This window comes from Cetorhinus maximus, chromosome 5, assembly GCF_964194155.1.
Source record: "Cetorhinus maximus chromosome 5, sCetMax3.hap1.1, whole genome shotgun sequence".
Lineage (NCBI taxonomy): Eukaryota > Metazoa > Chordata > Chondrichthyes > Lamniformes > Cetorhinidae > Cetorhinus > Cetorhinus maximus.
The window spans coordinates 155133568-155152109 of NC_135883.1; the positions used below are offsets into that span (position 1 = coordinate 155133568).

At 43.7% G+C, this 18542-nt stretch overlaps 1 protein-coding gene across 1 annotated transcript in view; it reads left to right on the forward strand.

The window, feature by feature from the left end:
• Nucleotides 1-18542, forward strand: part of kif6 (kinesin family member 6) — a 664853-nt gene that overhangs the window by 557883 nt on the left and 88428 nt on the right. The window contains exons 17-18 of the mRNA XM_078542714.1: nucleotides 10006-10090; nucleotides 17941-18076. Coding sequence (XP_078398840.1) covers nucleotides 10006-10090; nucleotides 17941-18076 — 221 coding nt within the window. The remainder of the gene's footprint in view (nucleotides 1-10005; nucleotides 10091-17940; nucleotides 18077-18542) is intronic.

Genomic DNA, 18542 nt, shown 5'->3' on the forward strand with positions numbered 1-18542 from the left:
TACCCCAACTCCGTGTGATCTTATCTTGTGTATTAATTTCTTGTGTGGCACCTTATCAAAGGCTTTCTGGAAGTCCAGATATACTACATCTACAGGATCCCCATTATCCAATTTGCTTGTTACATCTTCAAAGAACTATAGCAAATTAGTCAAACACGATTTACTGTTCATAAAAGCACGCTGACTCTGATGGATTGCATTTTAACTTTCCAAATACCCCATCACTACTTCCTTAATAATGGATTTCAACAATTTCCCAACGACAGACATTAAATTAACTGGTCTATAGTTTCCTACTTTCTGCCTCCCTCACCTTTTTGAATATGGGCATTATATTAGCATTTTTCCAATCCACTGGAACCTGTCCAGAATCCAGGAAATTTTGAAATATTGTAGACAGTGGATTCATTATCCCCGTTGCCACTTCCTTTAAGACCCTAGGATGTAGGTCATCAGGTCCTGGGAACTTGTCACCTTTTAATCCCAATAGTTTGCTCAGTACTTTTTCTCTAGTGATGGTGATTGTTCTAAGTTCCTCCTTCTATATACCCTCTGCACTGCCTGTTACTATTGGAGTGGTACTAGTGCCCTCCACCATGAAAACTGAGGCAAAATATTGATTAAGCGTCTCTGCCATTTCTGCGTTCCCCACTCCCCAGTCTCATCCTCCAAGGGACCAACATTCACTTTAGCTACTTGCTTTCCTTTTATATACTTGTAGAAGATTTTGCTCTTAGTTTTTACATTTTGCGCTAGTTTTCTTTCATAATTTACCTTTGCTCTTTTTATTATTTTTTTTTTAGTAACCCTTTGTTGATCTTTAAAAGTTTCCCAATCTTCCAGCCTGCCACTGACCTTTGCAATTTGGTATGCCTTAGTTTTTGTCTTTATGTTATCTTTAACTTCCTTGCTTAGTCTTGGATGCTTTTTCCCCCTCTTACCATCTTTCTTCCTCTTTGGAATCTATTTTACTTGGGAGGAATTGAATATCTCCTTAAGTATCTGCCACTGTTATACCTTGTCGTCTTCCTGCCCAGTCCACTGGAGCCAAATCTGCCCTTATGCCTATGTAGTTACCTTAGTTTAACTCCAGAACACTAGTGTGGGACTCAAGTTTCTCGCTCTCAAACTGAACTTAAATTCTAGCATGCTATGATCACTCTTCCCTAGAGGATCCTTTACTATGAGTTCGTTAATTAATCCCATCTCATTACACAAAACCAAATCCAGAATAGCCTGCTCCCTGGTTGGTTCCACAACATATTGCTCCAAGAAACACTCTATGAACTCTCCCTCGAGGCTACCCTTGCCAATTTGATTAGTCCAGTCTATATGCATATTAAAATCACCCATAATTATTGCGATGCCTTTCTTACATACTCCCAGTATTTCCTGGTTTATACTGTGCCCTACTGCTGAACTACTGTTTGGGGACCTATAGATTATTCCCACCAGGGACTTATTTCCCTTGCTATTTCTTAGTTCTACCCAGACTGACTCTACGTCTTGCTCTCCAGTGCCTATATAATCCCTCACGATAGCACTGATCTCTTCCTTTACAAACAAAGCTACACCACCTCCTTTTCCTTCCTGCCTATCCTTCCGAAACACTGAGTACCCTTGGATATTCAACTCCCAAACCTGTTCTCCCTGTAACCACGTCTCAGTAATCGTCACCAAATCATACCTATTTATCTCTATTTGCGCTGTTAACTCATTAGTTTTATTCCGAATGCTACGTGCATTCAGATACAAAGCCTTTAAGTTTGCCCTATTGTCAATTTTCCCTACTCTTATATGATTATTTGGTGCAATATGGCGTTCACACACTCTGTCCCTTCCTTTCACTTTTTGGTAACAATGAGCCTCGTCACTAACCTGCTCCACTAATCTGCACTTACCCTCTCCTTAAACTTTGATTTTTTTACATTTCCATGCAACTGAACCCCCTCCCCCCGACTATTTAGTTTAAAGCCCTATCTACAGCCCTAGTTATGCGATTCGCCAGGACACTGGTCCCAGCATGATTCAAGTGGAGCACGTCCGAACGGAATAGCTCCCTCTTTCCCCTGTACTGATGCCAATGTCCCATGAATTCAAACCCATTTCTCCCACACCAATCTTTGAGCCACGCATTTACCTCTTTAATCTTATTGACCCTGTGCCAATTAGCTTGTGGCTTAGGTAGTAATGTGGAGATTATTACCTTTTTGGTTCTGCTTTGTAATTTAGCCCCTAGCTGCTCGTATTCCCTCAGCACAACCTCTTTCCTTGTTCCACCTATATCATCGGTACATACGTGGACCACGACAACTGGATCTTTACCCTCCCACTCCAAGTTCCTTTGCAGCCCAGATGAGATATCCTTAACCCTGGCACCAGGTAGGCAACACAGCCTTTGGGACTCTCCATCCTGGCTGCAGAGAACAGTATCTATTCCCCTAATTATACTATCCCCGATTACAACTATATTTCTCTTTTCTCCCCCAACTTGAATGGCTCCCTGTACCATGGTGCTATGGTCAGTTTGCTCATCCTCCTTACAGTCCCCGCTCTCATCCACACAGGGCGCAAGAATCTCGAACCTGTTGGGTAAGGGCAAGGGCTGAGGCTCCTGCAGTGCTACTTCCTGGATCCCTCTTCCTGCCTCACTCATAGTCACACCCTCCTGTCCCTGACCACCGGCCGAATTTAAGGTAGTTAATCTAAGGGGTGTGACTGTCTCCTGAAACACGGCGTCCAGGTAACTCTCCCCCTCCCTGAGGTGTCGCAGTGTCCGAAGCTCAGACTCCAGCTCATCAAATCTGAGCTGGAGTTCCTCGGGAAACCAACTTTTGCTACAGATGTGGTCACTAGGAACCACAATGGGGTCCACCAGCTTCCACATCATGCAGCTACAACACATTGCCTGGCCCTGCATCTCTATTTTATTTAATTAGTTTTTCAATTTGTTTTTAAATTTCCTACTGGTCTTTAGTTTATCAATCTGTAAAATATTTCTCCTATTTGCCTTTAATCTGAAAGCAAGCTAAAATAAAGATTCAAAATACACTTTATAAAATCAACTGGAACTTGCTCTCTCTGCTGAGTTGAAGCTGAAGTGTTCGGCCTCCGATCCTGGGCCCCAGTAATCACCTTTAACCTGAAATCACTTAGAATAGGTAGTTCAAACTAGCAGTTACTTACCAGCCAATTAACTTACGGTTTTCCTTTGATGTCACTCTTTGTGTTTTTTCACTCGGCGACAGTGACTGCAGAGGATACTCTTCCCAGACTGCTTCCTGGCGATGGTGTCTGCAGAGGACACCCTTTCCAGCTCCTATTCCCAGCTGTAGTACACTTGTTACACACATCTCTAATTTCCTGTTCAATGCATCCCCTACCTTATCACTACTATTTGGAGGCCAATGGACAACTCCCACTAATGTTTTCCGCCCCTTGTTGCTTCTTAGCTCCACCCAGACTGATTCTACATCTAGATTTTCTGAGCCAGTATCCTGTCTCACGATTGCACCGATTTCATCCTTAACTAACAACTCCACCTCACCTCCTTTTGCTTTTTGCCTGTCCATCCTAAATATCGAATACCCTTGAATATTCAGTTTCATCCTTAGCCATTTTGTAGCCATGTTCTGTAATCGCCATCATATCATACCTGTTTACATCTATTTGCATTGTTAATTTGTCTACCTTATTGCAATTGCTCCCTGCATTCGAATACAGTGCCTTTAGACTTGTCTTTTTAACATTTTTACACACCTTTTTTGTACTATGGCCCCATTTGTTGCTAGTAGCCCTCATTTCCTCTGCCTTCCACTTTTGTTTTCTACTTTCTGTCTTTTTTCCTATCTTTGTTTCCTTCTCTTGCATCTCCCCGTTCAGGTTCCCATCCCCCTGCCACTCTAGTTTAAACCCTCCCCAGGTTAGGAGAGGTAAATTGACTCCTCCCTTTGTCCCACTTCTGGGTTGGTTATAACAGTTTGAATTTTTAAAAAGATTTGATATTGCCAATTTAATATGCTCTTGGCTGTATATAGCTCAGTGTAAGAAATAAGCCAGCCAGGTTCCCTAAGTTATTAAGTAAACAGTTAGTTTTATTGCTGAAACTCACTCAGGTAAAGATGCAGAAATTATTAATAAAAGGTTTAAAATGTACAAAAATGTCCACTACTCACACACAACCATCTCCCCCAAGCATGCAAAAAAAAACTCTGCAAAGTATCAGATCCTAAAACTTGGCCAAGTAAAAAGTAAAGTCAGAGAAAAAAATATTCACGGATTGTCCGGATGCGTGTTTACTGCTGAAGGATCACTTTCCACAGTAGCTACTGGTACTTAGGTTTCCCACTGGAACAGTTGTGGCTAGTTGATTCTCTTTTCTCTTGGAGACAGTGGTGTTGATTCAGAATCCTCTTTTAAGAACACTCGGTTTTCAGCAAGGGGGTCATCTGGTGGGTTTCAAATCACAATGTTTCAGCTTTGATGAGAGAGGTTTCAGAGAAATCCAGTCAGACAGTTGCCCCTGTCACAGTCTCCCTGACTGTTCCAATCTGGCTTATTTTAGCGACTGTTTTTGAGAGCTCCATAGACTCCGTTTCTCCATAAAGCGGCTTGTGGTCTTTGCAAATGCAACATAGTAGCTGTTGCAGGCCAGTGTCCTTTGCTTAGCAAAAGTGTTCTTTTCAAAGTGATGTCCAGCCGATGACATTATAAATTAATATTTGATATAACATATCTTCATAACAACTTATACCTTACGTTGAAAAGCACAATAAAACACAACCACAGATACCTTAATCTAAAATGGTCAACTCAACCTTCCCTTTTCCTTTGTGAGTCGCCCCCAGAAAGTCTTTGGCTACTTATCTGATTCTTGAAGGTCCTCCACTTTCTTGGGATCAACTCCAAATTTTTCCACAGCAGCCTTGTAAGGCCTGGGACTTTTCAGCTTGAGCTGGATCTTCAATCTCATTTCCTACGCAGTGCCTTAAGCAGAATATTAGAGGCACTCCTGGTTTCTAATAGCTCCAAGCTAGGCAAATCGTCCAGCCTCTATTTCCCTCATGAACTCTGTCTCCAAACTGAGCTCGAGCTCCCACCTGCATCCCACGCTGTGAATGATAAAAATTAGTGTTTTCTCGTTTTGAGTTGCAGGCCTGGCCTATGTTCTTTGCTCCTTCGACTTAGTTGCAAACTACGGAAGACCCAAAGCTGCAACTACCACTGCTTCTGCGAGCAGAAACACACACACATAAATTAAACAAAGAAACCTCCCTAATCTCCGCAGGCCATCTCCAAGGCACTGTGACATACTTGAAATGATCCAAACAGAAATGTAAATTAACTATATTTTACCTTCAAAACAACCTTGTAATTTTATATTTCTAATGGAGTTAACGGCCTTCTCTCCAGACTCTCTGGTTCCACAACGAACCCCAGTGTTAACAAAGGTGCTTTCAGCTTATTTGATCTGGGAACTACATATATAAGTTAAATCTTTTATTGAGGTAGGTGTAGACCTTGTAGCTCTATCAAACTCAGAGACAGGTCATCCATTGTTCAAGCTTTCTCACTTCCAACCCTGACCGTAGTAACTAAACATAGGTCACCCCTTGATTGCTGTTACTTGAGTTGTTCTGGCAATTTCTAAAGAAATTGCAGCAAGTTAATTATCTTTCCCATCCAAATTTAATCTCCCCAAAACTAAGAGTTACCTCTAAAATATTAATATAAACCCATGAAACTAGATGATTATGACAATATACTTTCTGAAAAAACATACAAAAAAAGAGAACAAGTAGATATAACAATACCTGGAGGCAGCCAGACAGAATCCAAGCAAAAGGGAGAAGCAGATTGGAAGAGATTAAGGTTAAGAATAAGATAACCAGCTGGGAGAGAGACAGAAACCTCTTTCATGGAAACCAATGCGCTAAGAAACGAGAACAGCAACATAAAGCTTGTGAAGAACAAGTGAAGGGAGAGGTAAAAAGGCTTAAAAACTGACTCGTATGATGTAAAATATACTGTAAACTGGAAAAAAAGGCATATGCACTAGCAGTTTAAAGTAATTCAAGCAAAGGCATGTGATTCCCTTAAACCATCAAGTGTAAACCACAACACGCGCAATATACCATTACAAAATCTCTTTCAAGGAGTTCTCTGTTTTTTGGCTGTTTGAAATTTCAGCCATGTTAACATTTGATCGGAGTTATAGATGGATGGAAACAATTAATAAAGTATGCACATTTTAGCAGCAAGAACCTTAATTGCCTACAATTGCCCAAAGTAAAAATACCATGTGGGGTTATGTTCTCCAGGCAGATTATATTTGCTGTCTCCATGCTGCATGCAGAATGCAGCAATTTGAACTTCTAAGTAACCATAACAACATTTGTTTTGTTGTCTAAACATAAATGATCTGCTATTGCTTTAACTCAGCCATGGAATTCTCGGAACTTTAGGACTGTTCAAAATGTTAATTATCAAATCAGAATGGAGATCCAGTTGCTGCTTTTTTACAACTTCTGTTTCATTCAGTAATCCTTTAAAGGCAACATGTACGTGGAGGAGAAGCTCTTTTAATGCAAATTATATTACCCATTTCCCGTCTCTCCTCACTAACGTGGATTTTTTTGTTTATCCGTTAGCTGTATCCCTTCTTCTACAGACATACGACAAAGGAGCAGAAGTAGGCCATTCGGCCCCTCGAGCCTGCTCTGACATTCAATAAGATCATGGCTAATCTGTTTGTGTTTTAAGTTCTACATTCCCATCTACCCCGATAACCTTTGATGCCCTTGCCTAACAAGAGTTTTTTAAATTCATTCATGGAATGTGGACGTCGCTGGCTAGGTCAGCATTTATTGCCCATCCCTAATTGCCCTTGAGAAGGCAGTAGTGAGCAGCTTTCTTGAGCTGCTGCAGCCCATGTGGTGTAGACCCACAATGCTGTTAGGGAAGGAGTTCCAAGATTTTGACCCTGCAACAGTGAAGGAACGGCGATATATTTTCAAGTCAGGATGGTGAGTGGCTTGGAGGGGTATTTCCAGATGGTGGTGTTCCCATCTATCTGCTGTCCTTGTCCTTCTGGATTCTAGTGGTTGTGGGTTTGGAAGGTGCTGTCTAAGGAGGCTTGGTGAGTTTCTCCAGTGCATCTTGTAGATGGTACGCATTGCTGCCACTATGCGTTGATGGTGGAGGGAGTGAATGTTTGTGGATGTGGTGCAAATCATGCGGGCTGCTTCGTCCTGGATGGTGTCAAGCTTCTTGAGTGTTGTTGGAGCTGCCCTCATCCAGGCAAGTGGGGAGTATTCCATCACACTCCTGACTTGTGCCTCGTAGATGGTGAACAGGCTTTGGGGAGTCAGGAGGTGGGTTACTCGTTGCATGATTCCTAGCCTCTGACCTGATCTTGTATTCACAGTATTTATATGGCTAGTCCAGTTCACTTTCTGGTTAATGGTAATCCACAGGATGTTGATAGTGGGGAATTCAGTGGTGGTAATGCCATTGAACATCAAGGAGTGATGGTTGGATTCTCTCTTGTTGGAGAGGGTCATTGCCTGACATTTGTGTGGCGCGAATGTTACTTGCTACTTGTCAGCCCAAGCCTGGTTATTGTCCAGATCTTGCTGCATTTGGACATGGACTGCTTCAGTATCTGAGGAGTCGTGAATGGTGCTGAACATCATGCAATCATCAGCGAACATTCCCACTTCTGACCTTACGATGGAAGGAAGCTGAAGATGGTTGGGCTGAGGACACTACCCTGAAGAACTCGAACAGTGATCTCCTGGAGCTGAGGTGACTGACCTCCAACAACCACAACCATCTTCCTTTGTGCTAGGTATGACTCCAACCAGAGGGGAGTTTTCCCCCTGATTCTCATTGACTCCAGGTTTACTAAGGCTTCTTGATGCCACACTCTGTCAAATGCGGCCTTGATGTCACTCTCACCTCACCTTGGGATTTCAGCTCTATGTTCAGAATCTATGTACCTCTGCCCAAAAATATTCAGTGACCCCCACCTCCACCGCCTTCTGAGGCAGAGAGTTCCAAAGTCATAACCCTCTGGAAGAAATCATTTCTCCTCATCTCTGACCTATAAGGGTGACCCCTAATTTTAAAACAGTGGCCCTGGTTCTGGACTCACCCACAAGAGGAAACATCTTTTGTGTTAACATCCTGCCCTGCTCCCATTCTCTAGTTTCTGTGTATTAATTACTTTGTGAACAAAGACTTGCACTGAAATAGTGTATTCATAACCTCAGGATGTCCCAAAGCGCTTTACAGAAAATTAAGTACTTCATGAAGGATAATCACTGATGTAAAGTTGAAATTGACAGCCAATTCATACATGGCAATCTCCAGCAAGGAATGTCCAGATCAGCTGTTTTAGGTTTTGTTGAGGGATAAATATTGGCCAGAATAGCAGTGAGAATAGTTGTTGGAGGTCAGTCATCTCAGCTCCAGGACATCATTGCAGGAGTTCCTCAGGGTAGTGTCCTCGGCCCAACCATCTTCAGCTGCTTCATCAATGACCTTCCTTCCAACATAAGGTCAGAGGTGAGGATGTTCGCTGATGATTGTACGATGCTCAGCACCATTCACGAATCCTCAGATACTGAAGCAGTCTGTGTCCAAATGTAGGAAGACCTGGACAATATCCAGGCTTGGGCTGACAAGTGGCAAACAACATTCGCGTCACATAACTGTCAGGCAATGACCATCTCCAACAAGAGAGAATCCAACCATTGCCCCTTGATGTTCAATGGCATTACCATCACTGAATCCCCCACTATCAACATCCTGTTTGACACATTTGTAGAGTGGGAAATGGAAAGAAGAAGAAAAGAGGGTCCATTGATCAGAAACTGAACTGGAAAAGCCGTGTAAATACTGTGGCTACAAGAGCAGGTCAGAGGTTAGGAATCATGCGACGAGTAACCCACCTCCTGACTCACCAAAGCCTGTCCACAACCTATAAGGTACAAGTCAGGAGTGTGATGGAATACTCCCCACTTGCCTGGATGAGTGCAGCTCCTACAACACTGAAGAAGCTTGACACCATCCAGGACAAAGCAGCCCACTTGATTGGCACCACATCCACAAACATTCACTCCCTCCACCATCAACATACAGTAGCAGCAGTGTGTACCATCTACAAGGTGCACTGCAGGAATTCACCAAGGCTCCTTTGACAGCACCTTCCAAACCCATGACCACCACCATCTAGAAGGACAAGGACAGCAGATAGATGGGAACACCACCACCTAGAAGCTCCCTTCCAAGTCACTCACCGTCCTGACTTGGAAATATATTGCCATTCCTTCACTGTCGCTGGGTCAAAATCCTGGAACTCCCTTCCTAATGGCGCTGTTACCACATGGACTGCAGTGGTTCAAGAAGGCAGCTCATCACCACCTTCTCAAGGGCAACTAGGGTTGGGCAATAAAAGCTGGCCGAGCCAGCAAAGCCCACATCCCATGAATGAATTGAAAAAAAATTCCCCTACTTTTCTTCAAACAGTGCCATACGAGCTTCTAAGTCCACCTGAGTGGGCAGCACTCCCTCAGTACTGCACTGGAGTCTCAGCCGAGATTATGTGCTCAAGTCTGTACAGCTACTCAGAGCACTACTACTGAACTATAGCTGACACCATTGGACAATATCCTTTTGTCATTGTGTGTTAGCTACATTGTAAAAACACGCAAAAGGAAGCTCTCCTTTGATTGCAATTTTCATCAAAATCAGTAGCATATTCCGAAAGAGCCCAGTTATGATTTGGCAGAAGTCTTCACACATTCACTTGGTGACTCGAGGAATTCCTACCCCAAGAAAACAGAAGGTGACTTCTGTCATTGGTGCTAAATTTCTTTTTGTCATGCTGGGACAACATGGCTGAGAACTTGTGTGCTTGCAGCAAATAAATTGCACTAAAGGATTTCAGTAAATGATCCTTTCTACTGCACTTCAATATTTCTTTGTACAATATCTCACCAGGTGTGACCAGTGAGCCAGGAGATGTCACTGAACCAGACCACTTAGAAGCTGATCTTCGAGAGAAAATTGAAGAAGAAAAAAAGAGGTTTGTTTATTTGATTTATTTAATTTAATCTTGTTATGTACAGCTCCTACAAAAAATGTAATATAAAACAGTCGAGTAGGAAGCTGGGACAATGTTCCTGTTTAATCCTGTGGGCAGAATCTTCTGCCTGTCAGGCGGGCTAATTGGGAGCGGGTGCGGGCGGTTGGACTGGCAGCCCTGTCAATTAGTTTAATTGCTGTATTAATGGCCTTAACAGGCCTTTGACAGTTCAGCGTGCGCACAACCACCTCCAGCGCGCGCCTGCTGAACGAAAGATCGGAATGACACGCAGTGATGTCGAGACGCACACCCGACGTCACCGCACGTCATTTAACACGTCGGCATGCGGGGCCCGCCCCTGCACGTCAAAGAGAAAATTCTGCCCTGTATTAATTTAAATTCATGTTATTGTTTAACTGGCAGTTGTTATTATTGCAATTCTGACAATTATTACTTTATTACTTACTAGTCTAGCCCTCATCTACCCAGCTGAGGGTGACACCTTCAAAATGGGTGACCCCCAGGATACTGTGCCACTTCATCTGTTTCTCAATCAGCATGCAATGCTGTAAAAAATGCATTCCCTTTTCTGGTGAGGCTGGGGTCTAGCCTGGTTCAAAGTTAAGGGTTTTTTTTTTGTTTTTAAACCGCACCAGACACCCCTCCCCACCCAATTTCAACCACTTTGCTAGGGAGTGTATTGAGTTCGGGTAGCCCTGTTGGAGGCCCAGAATCAGGTCAGCTGCAATCATTAGTGACCTGGATAAAGCAGGTAGAAAGACGAAGGGGCAGATTTCCGTGGACTTTTAAAATGGTGGACTGGACTTGGATCCGGAAATCCTGGTCCCATTTCTGACAGATTCCATTTTCACTGGTCAGGGTAAGGGAGCAGGGCATGAAGCACACAGGTGTGAATTACAAATCAGCTGGACCATTTAAACTCTGTGCACAATACAAGCAGATCTAATTGTTGCTCCAGGAACAGACTCAACCCGCAATGTGTGTTCCATGACTTCATGGTGGAAATGTAATTGTTCTTGAAGGGCAGATAAAGTATGTAGAACTGCCAAGCTGTCAAGTTATTTAAATTCCCTGCCCTTTAAAATTTGAATAAAATTGCTTGCTTGTGTCTGTGAGGGTAAAAAAAATTGGTTCTCTCAATTTCAATTGATGTTTGTTGTCATAACCCTAAATGTTATCATTATAGCATTATTACTTCTTGACTGCTTCCACAACCTGTCATTTTCACAGTGGGGTGGGGGGTGCACTGTAAGCTCATAGTTTGATTGACAGCTCCAAGAGGTTATTGACCAATTAACTGTCTTTATTGTAGAGTTATGAGTACAAATGTTTGTTTTTATAAGGGATTAAGTACTTCATGGGATTTAAATATATTGACTGGGCTTTCATGGGTTTTTTAATTCGTAAAGTCTGTAATAGATACTTAGATCTTAATTTTATTTCATCTCTTCATGATTCCTGAGGTCTACACATGGTTGATACTGGGTGCATTGGCATGGAGGGTGTAAGGGCGAAGGCTGGTAGGTGATGAGCATAGGTTTGGATGAGTTAGCACTAAGTTGTCACAAGGAACCAATAGGACGAGTGTGGGGTCATGATTGGCATGGAGGGTTTGAGGGCGATTGGAGGTGTGTGGAGGAGACTGGGTTGGCATGGATGATATGAGGAGCCATTGGGAGTGGGCGGAATGGCATGGGTTGGCATGAGTTGGCATGGAGGAATGAGGAGATGTGAGGGCTAGAGTGCGTATTATTTATGGAAACAGCTGAGACAAAGTCCGAGAGAACCAAGACGGACCTTTTAACCAGCCACTTTGGCACTCCAAAGCCCTGTAGCTGCCTCATCTGGGTGGGGTGGCCCAACTCTATCCTACACTTGACCCGCACCCCGGAACAAAACTCATGCTTCCCCAACCTTCTCACTCGGCGCTTCGCTCCCCTACCCTCCAGCTCACTGCCTCCCTCCCCCGGCCCTCTTGCTCACTGCTCCCCTTACCTGACACTCCCGCTCGCCACCTCTGTCCCCTGGCCCTCTGCTTGCTGCCTCCCCAACCCTCATGTTCACCCTTTCCCTTCCGTGACCCTCCTGATCTCCACTTCCCTTCCCTGCCCCTCCCACTTGCTGATTCCCTCCCTGACTCTAATGCCAGCCGCTTCCCATCCCCAATCCTCCCACTTGCTGATTCCTTTCCCAACTCTCTCACTCACTGCTTCCCTCCCTGACCCTCCTGCTCGCTGTCTCCTTCCCCCAACCCTCCTGCTTGCCGCCTCTCACACCCTCTCGCTCACCACTTGCCTTCCTGACCCTTGTGCTCACAGCTTCCCTGCCCAACCCTCCCAGTTGTCACCTGTCCTGACCCTACAACTCGCCGCCTCCTTCCTTGACTCTTGCACTCGCCACTTCCCTCCCAGATCCTTCTGCTCGCCACCTCCTTGACTCCCCCTTTGCCACTTCCCTCCATGACTCTCCCATTCACCAATTCCCGCTCCAACCCTCCCATTCACTGTTTCCTTGCCCGACCTTTCCAGTCACCAATTCCCACTCCGACCCTCCCACTCACTACCTCCTTCCCCCCAACCCTCCTGCTCCCCCACCCCACTTGCCAGCTCCCCCACCCAGACCCTCCTGCTTGCCACCTTCCTCCCCCAACACCCCCACTTGCTGCCTCCTTTCCCCAACCCTCCTTCATGCCGCCTCTCTTCCCTGACCCTCCCACCTACTGCCTCCCTCAATGACCCTCTTGCTCGTCACACCCTCACCCAACCCTCGTTCAAATAGTTGAGTCATGAGGTAACAAAGGCATGGGTGAGAGTTTCAGCAGCATATAAGCTGAGGCAGGGTTAGAAGTGGTCAGCGTTACAGAGGTGGAAGTAAGCATTCTTTGTTATGGAGAAGATATGGGGTCAGAAGCTCAGCTCAGGGTTAAATAGGACGCCAAGGACATACGTGAAACACTTGGGTTTTTAAGACAACATGGAAGCTTTTCTGATGCCAGCCCAGATTTGTAGAATTCAATATCACATCTTGCTTTGGTGAAATTTCATCTCATGACAATAATAATGCTACTAATGGTAAAGTGGCCTTAGAACATAAGAACATAAAAAAATAGCAACAGGAGTAGACCATTTGGCCGCTCAAGCCTGCTCCGCCATTCAATAAGATCATGGCTGATCTTCTTATGTTTTGATTTCCACATTCCCATCTAACCCCGATAACCTTTGATTCCCTTGCCTAACAAGAATCTGTCTACCTCTGCCTTAAAAATATTAAATGACCCCACCTCTACCATCTTCTGAGACAGAGACTTCCAAATTCGCACAACCCACTGAAAGAAAAAATTCTCCTCATCTTGGTCCTAAAAGGGCAACCCCTAATTTTAAAACAGTGCCCCCTAGTTCTGGACTCACCCACAAGAAGAAACATCCTTTTGAAATCCATCTTGTCAAGGCCGTTCAGGATCTTGTATACTTCAATCAAATCACCCCTCACCCTTCTAAACCCCAGTGAAACAAGCCCAGTCTGTCTAACCTTTCCTCATAAGACAACCCACTCATTCCAGTATCAATGTAAACCTCCTTTGAACCGCCTCCAATGCATTTACATCCTTCCTTAAATAAGGAGACCAAAACTGCACACAGTATTCGAGGTGTGGTCTCACCAATGCCCTGTACAACTGAAGCATAACATCCTACTTTTATGTTCAATCCCTCTCGTAATAAAGGATAGCATTCCATTAGCCTTCTTAATTACTTGCTGCACCTACATACTAATGTTTTGTGACTCATGTACTAGAACACCTAGATCCTTCTGCACCTCAGAATTATGCAGCCATTCTCCATTTAAGTATTACTTTGCTTTTTTGTTCCTCCTGCCGAAGTGACCAACTTCACATTTCCCCAAATTAAACTCCATTTGCCAGATCTTTGCCCAGTCACTCAACCTATCTATATCCATCTGCAACCTCCTCATGTCCCCTTCAAAACATGCTTTCCTACCTATCTTTGTGTCATCTGCAAATTTAGCTACTATGTCTTCACTCCCCTTATATAAGTCATTGATATAAATCATAAAAATTGAGGCCCCAGTACAGACCCTGTGGGACGCCACTCGTCACATCCTGCCAATTAGAAAAAGACCCTTTTATGCACACTCTCTACTTTCTGCCAGCCAGCCAATCTTCTATCTGCGCTAATATGTTACACGCTACACCATGTGCTTTTATTTTCCATAATAATCTTTGATAGGGCATCCTATCAAATGCCTTCTGGAAATCCAAGTACAGTACATCTACAGGCCTGCCTTTATCCACTGTGCATGTTACTCCTTCAAAAAAAACTCCAATAAATTGGTGAAACGTGCTTTCCTTTTCACAAAACCATGCTGATTCTTCCCAATTGCCTTGCGCTCTTCTAAGTGTCCAGCTATAACCTCCTCAATGATCCATTCTAATAACTTCCCCGCAACAGATGTCAAGTTAACTGGCCTATAATTTCCTGTTTTCTGCTTCTTTCCCTTCTTGAATAGAGGGGTTATATTTGCTAGTTTCCAAATTGATGGAACCTTTCTAGAATCTAGCAAATTATGGAAAATTAACACCAGCGCACCGACTACCCCATTAGCCACCCATTTTACTATTACCTCCCCACTGTCACTCTGTAGAGGACCAACACTCACTTTACTTACTCTTTTCCTTTTTAAGTACCTGTAGAAACTCTTGCTATCAATTTTTACATTTCTAGCTTCCTCTCATACTCTTAATTTCTTTCTCCTGATTAACCTTTTTGTCATTCTCTACCTTTCTTTATATGCTGTCCAATCATCTGTCCTGCCACTCATCTTTGCAGAGTTGTATGCTCTTTCCTTAAGTTTGATGTTTTCCTTAATATCTCTAGTTGACCACGGATGGTGGGTCCTCCCTTAGAATTTTTCTTTGTAGTAGGAATGCACTTATTCTGAATACTCTGAAATACTCCCTTAAATGTCTGACACTGCTTCTGTATTGATCTGTCCTCTAGCCTAGTTTCCCAGTTCACTTCAGCTAGCTCAGCTTTCATCCCCACATAGTTGCCCTTGTTTAAGTTTAAAATACTAGTATTAGACCACTCTTCTCCTTTTCAAACTGGATGTAAAAATCAATCATATTGTGCTTACTGCAGCCGAGGGATGCCTTCACTCTGAGGTCATAATTAATCCTGTCGCATTACACAATACCAAATCTAATATAACCTGCTGTCTGGTTGGTTCCAGAACATGTTGCTCTAAGAAATTATCTTGAAAGTATTCTAAGAACTCCTCATCCAGGCTACCACTGCCAATCTGATTTTTCCAGTTTATGTGTAGATTAAAATCATCCATGATTATTGCCATCCCTTTATCACAAACACACAATATTTTCTCGTGAATACTTTGTCCTACACTGTGGATACTGTTAGGGGGCCTGTAGACCACTCCCACTATTGACTTTTTTCCTTACTATTCCTCATCTCCACCCAAACCAATTCTACATCCCAATCTCCTGAACCAAGCTCATCTCTAACTATTGCACCAGTGCCCTCTTTGATTAACAATGCTACCACTCTGCCATTACCCAGCTTCCTATTCTTCTTGAATGTCATGTACCCATCAATATTAAGGACCCAATCTTTGAGTCCTGTAGCCACTTCTCCGTAATTGCTATCAGATCATATTTATTTACTTCAATGTGGGCCATCAATTCATTTACTTTGTTATGAATGCTACGTGCATTCAGATAGAGAGCCTTCAGTTTTGTCTTTTCGTTACCTTTGTAATATCTAGTCTTGCCTGTTGATGTATTCTTAGGTTTTTTCTCTCTGTCCCTTCCTGCCATTCTCTGACCCTCATTTCTCTTATCACTATTTTGCTCTCCTGTCTTGACTCTACACCTTGAATTGCTACCTCTACCCTCACCCCTCTTGCTGAGTTTAAAGCCCTCTCTACTTCCCTAGTTATGTGATTTGTGAGGACACTCGTCCCAGCATGGTTCAGGTGTAAACCATCCCAACAGTACAGCCCCCACTTTCCCCAGTACTGATGCCAGTTTCCCACAAACCAGAATCTACTTCTCTCACACCTGTCTTTGAGCCACGCATTTGTCTCTCTAATCTGATTTGTCCTATGCCAATTTGCATGTGGTTCAGGTAATAATCCAGAGATTATTACCTTTGAAGTTCTGCTTCTTAATTTGGTACCTAGCTCCTCATACTGACTTTGTAGAACCTCTTTCCTAGTCCTACCTATGTCATTGGTACCTACATGGACCACAACAACTGGATCCCCCCCTCCCACTGCAAGTTCCTCTCCAGCCCTGAGCAGATGTCCCGAACCCTGGCACCGGGCAGGCAACAAAGCTGTCTGGACTTTCGTTCTTTGCTGCAGAGAACAGCGTCAATCCCCCTCACTATACTATCCCCTACTACCACTACATTCTTTTTTGCTCCCCCCACTTGAATAGCTTCCTGTACCACAGTGCCATGGCCAGCCAAGTCATCCACCTTGCAGACTTCGCTTTCATCCACACAGGTTGTGAGCACCTTAAACCCGTTTGACAATTGCAAAGTCTGAGGCTCCTCCACTACTGTCTGCTCGGTCCAATTACCTGCCTCACTGACAGTCACATCCTCCTGTCCCTCACTGCTGACCAAAACAGATGACCCTATTCTAAGAGTTGTGACTGTCTTCTGGAAGAAAGCATCCAGGTATTTCTCCCCCTCCCTTATGATGCGCAGAGTCTGCATTTCGGCTTCCAGATCAATAATCCTGATCCGGAATTACTCAAACAACTTACACTTCCTGCAGACGTGTTTGTCATGGATCACCTTGGTGTCCAAAAGCGCCCACATCTCACAGCTGCAACACAGCACCTGTCCTGCCATTCTAACTTATGTTATTTAATTTACTTCAATTACTTTCTTCCCACGTATGCTACAGTTTACTGTGTTTATTGAATGCTGACAACTAAGGTTATACGCTTCTTAACTACAAGGTATGTCTTCGCGCTCTTTTATCCTGTGTCTCCTCCGCTCTCTTTGTGCTCTTTTATCCTGTGTCTCCACCGATCTCTTCACGCTCTTTTATCCTGTGTCTCTGCCACTCTTCTCACACTCTTTTATCCTGTGTCTCTGCTTTCCTCGTGCTCTTTCGCTAAGGTCTGGCTGCAGAGCACTTGCCATTCCTCAGTTAGGGATGTTGCATCGAGCAGAAAGGCATAGAAAACAAAGGAGAAAAAATCAATTAATATCTTCTCTATGAATAATTGCAATACATGATTAACATTCGAGTTGGACTGTATGGAAAAAGTCCAAACAGCTTTTGCAAGACCATCTGTTTCTATGATGTAAAACAAAAGTCTACCCCTTTTTAATACATTTATCTTTTTTTAACTAGTTAAATCTCAATTGTCTGTACAATTTCTCTCTTTGAACTGCAGTTTGTTCTCCCTCGTTACAGCCACTATGATTACTTCAAACAATTTATGAGGGTTCCACTTAACCTGTACCCAGTTGGATCTTAAAAACTTCATTCAGGTCTCCCTGGAGGTGTCTTTCCAGTCACCAGTGTAAACATTTCCAGATCCAGGTTTTACCACAGCACAGCAGAGTCCCCTGAATCATCTGTATGCTATTGATTAACTAGATGTGATATTTTACACTTATAGCACATAAAAATAAGACTTGTACATCAGTGCAATTTATACTTTGGTTTTTAAGTATGGCTTCCAAACAGCTGAATTACTTCTCTTGGTGAGCACCTCCTTGAAATCTCTCAACTCTCACCGTCAATATAACTATTCTACTTTAACTCCTGTCCAGTTACAAAATGACCTTCAATCGCCTGAAAGCACTGAAGACGGAGATTGAGCACTTACAGCACCTCTTAGAAAAGGCCAAGGTGATGATGCAAAAGGATTTCGAGGTCTGGTGGTCTGAAGAGACAACGAGGCTCCAGGTAATACAACCTTTCAACTGTGGCTTATTCTCAGTGCCAAAGTTGAAGCAAATCCTAGCATGCAGTGTCAAACTCCATTGGCAATGCTACAGGCTTATTTTCAATACAGATTCATGTCCACGATGGGCTTACACAGGCAACTTTCTGACCTTCAAAGCTGCTCTCAGGAAGTGGAGGGTACTTCCCAGAATGGAGGAAAATTGAGATGTCAATTTCTGCACAATTGGCTGATTTGAAGGCTCGCCTCTCCCTTGCCCCCTAATATTCCCCATGCCCCCTCCACCAGTCCCATGTATCCTCCATAACCACTCACCCGCTGCTAGGCAAAACCCAAGGCCATTCCATCAGATGGCTACAGAGCAGCAGAGGCTTTCATATAAGGGTAAAAGCAAAATACCGCGGATGCTGGAAACTCTGTTTCTCTCTCTAAAGATGCTGCTAGACCTGCTGAGTTTTACCAGCATTT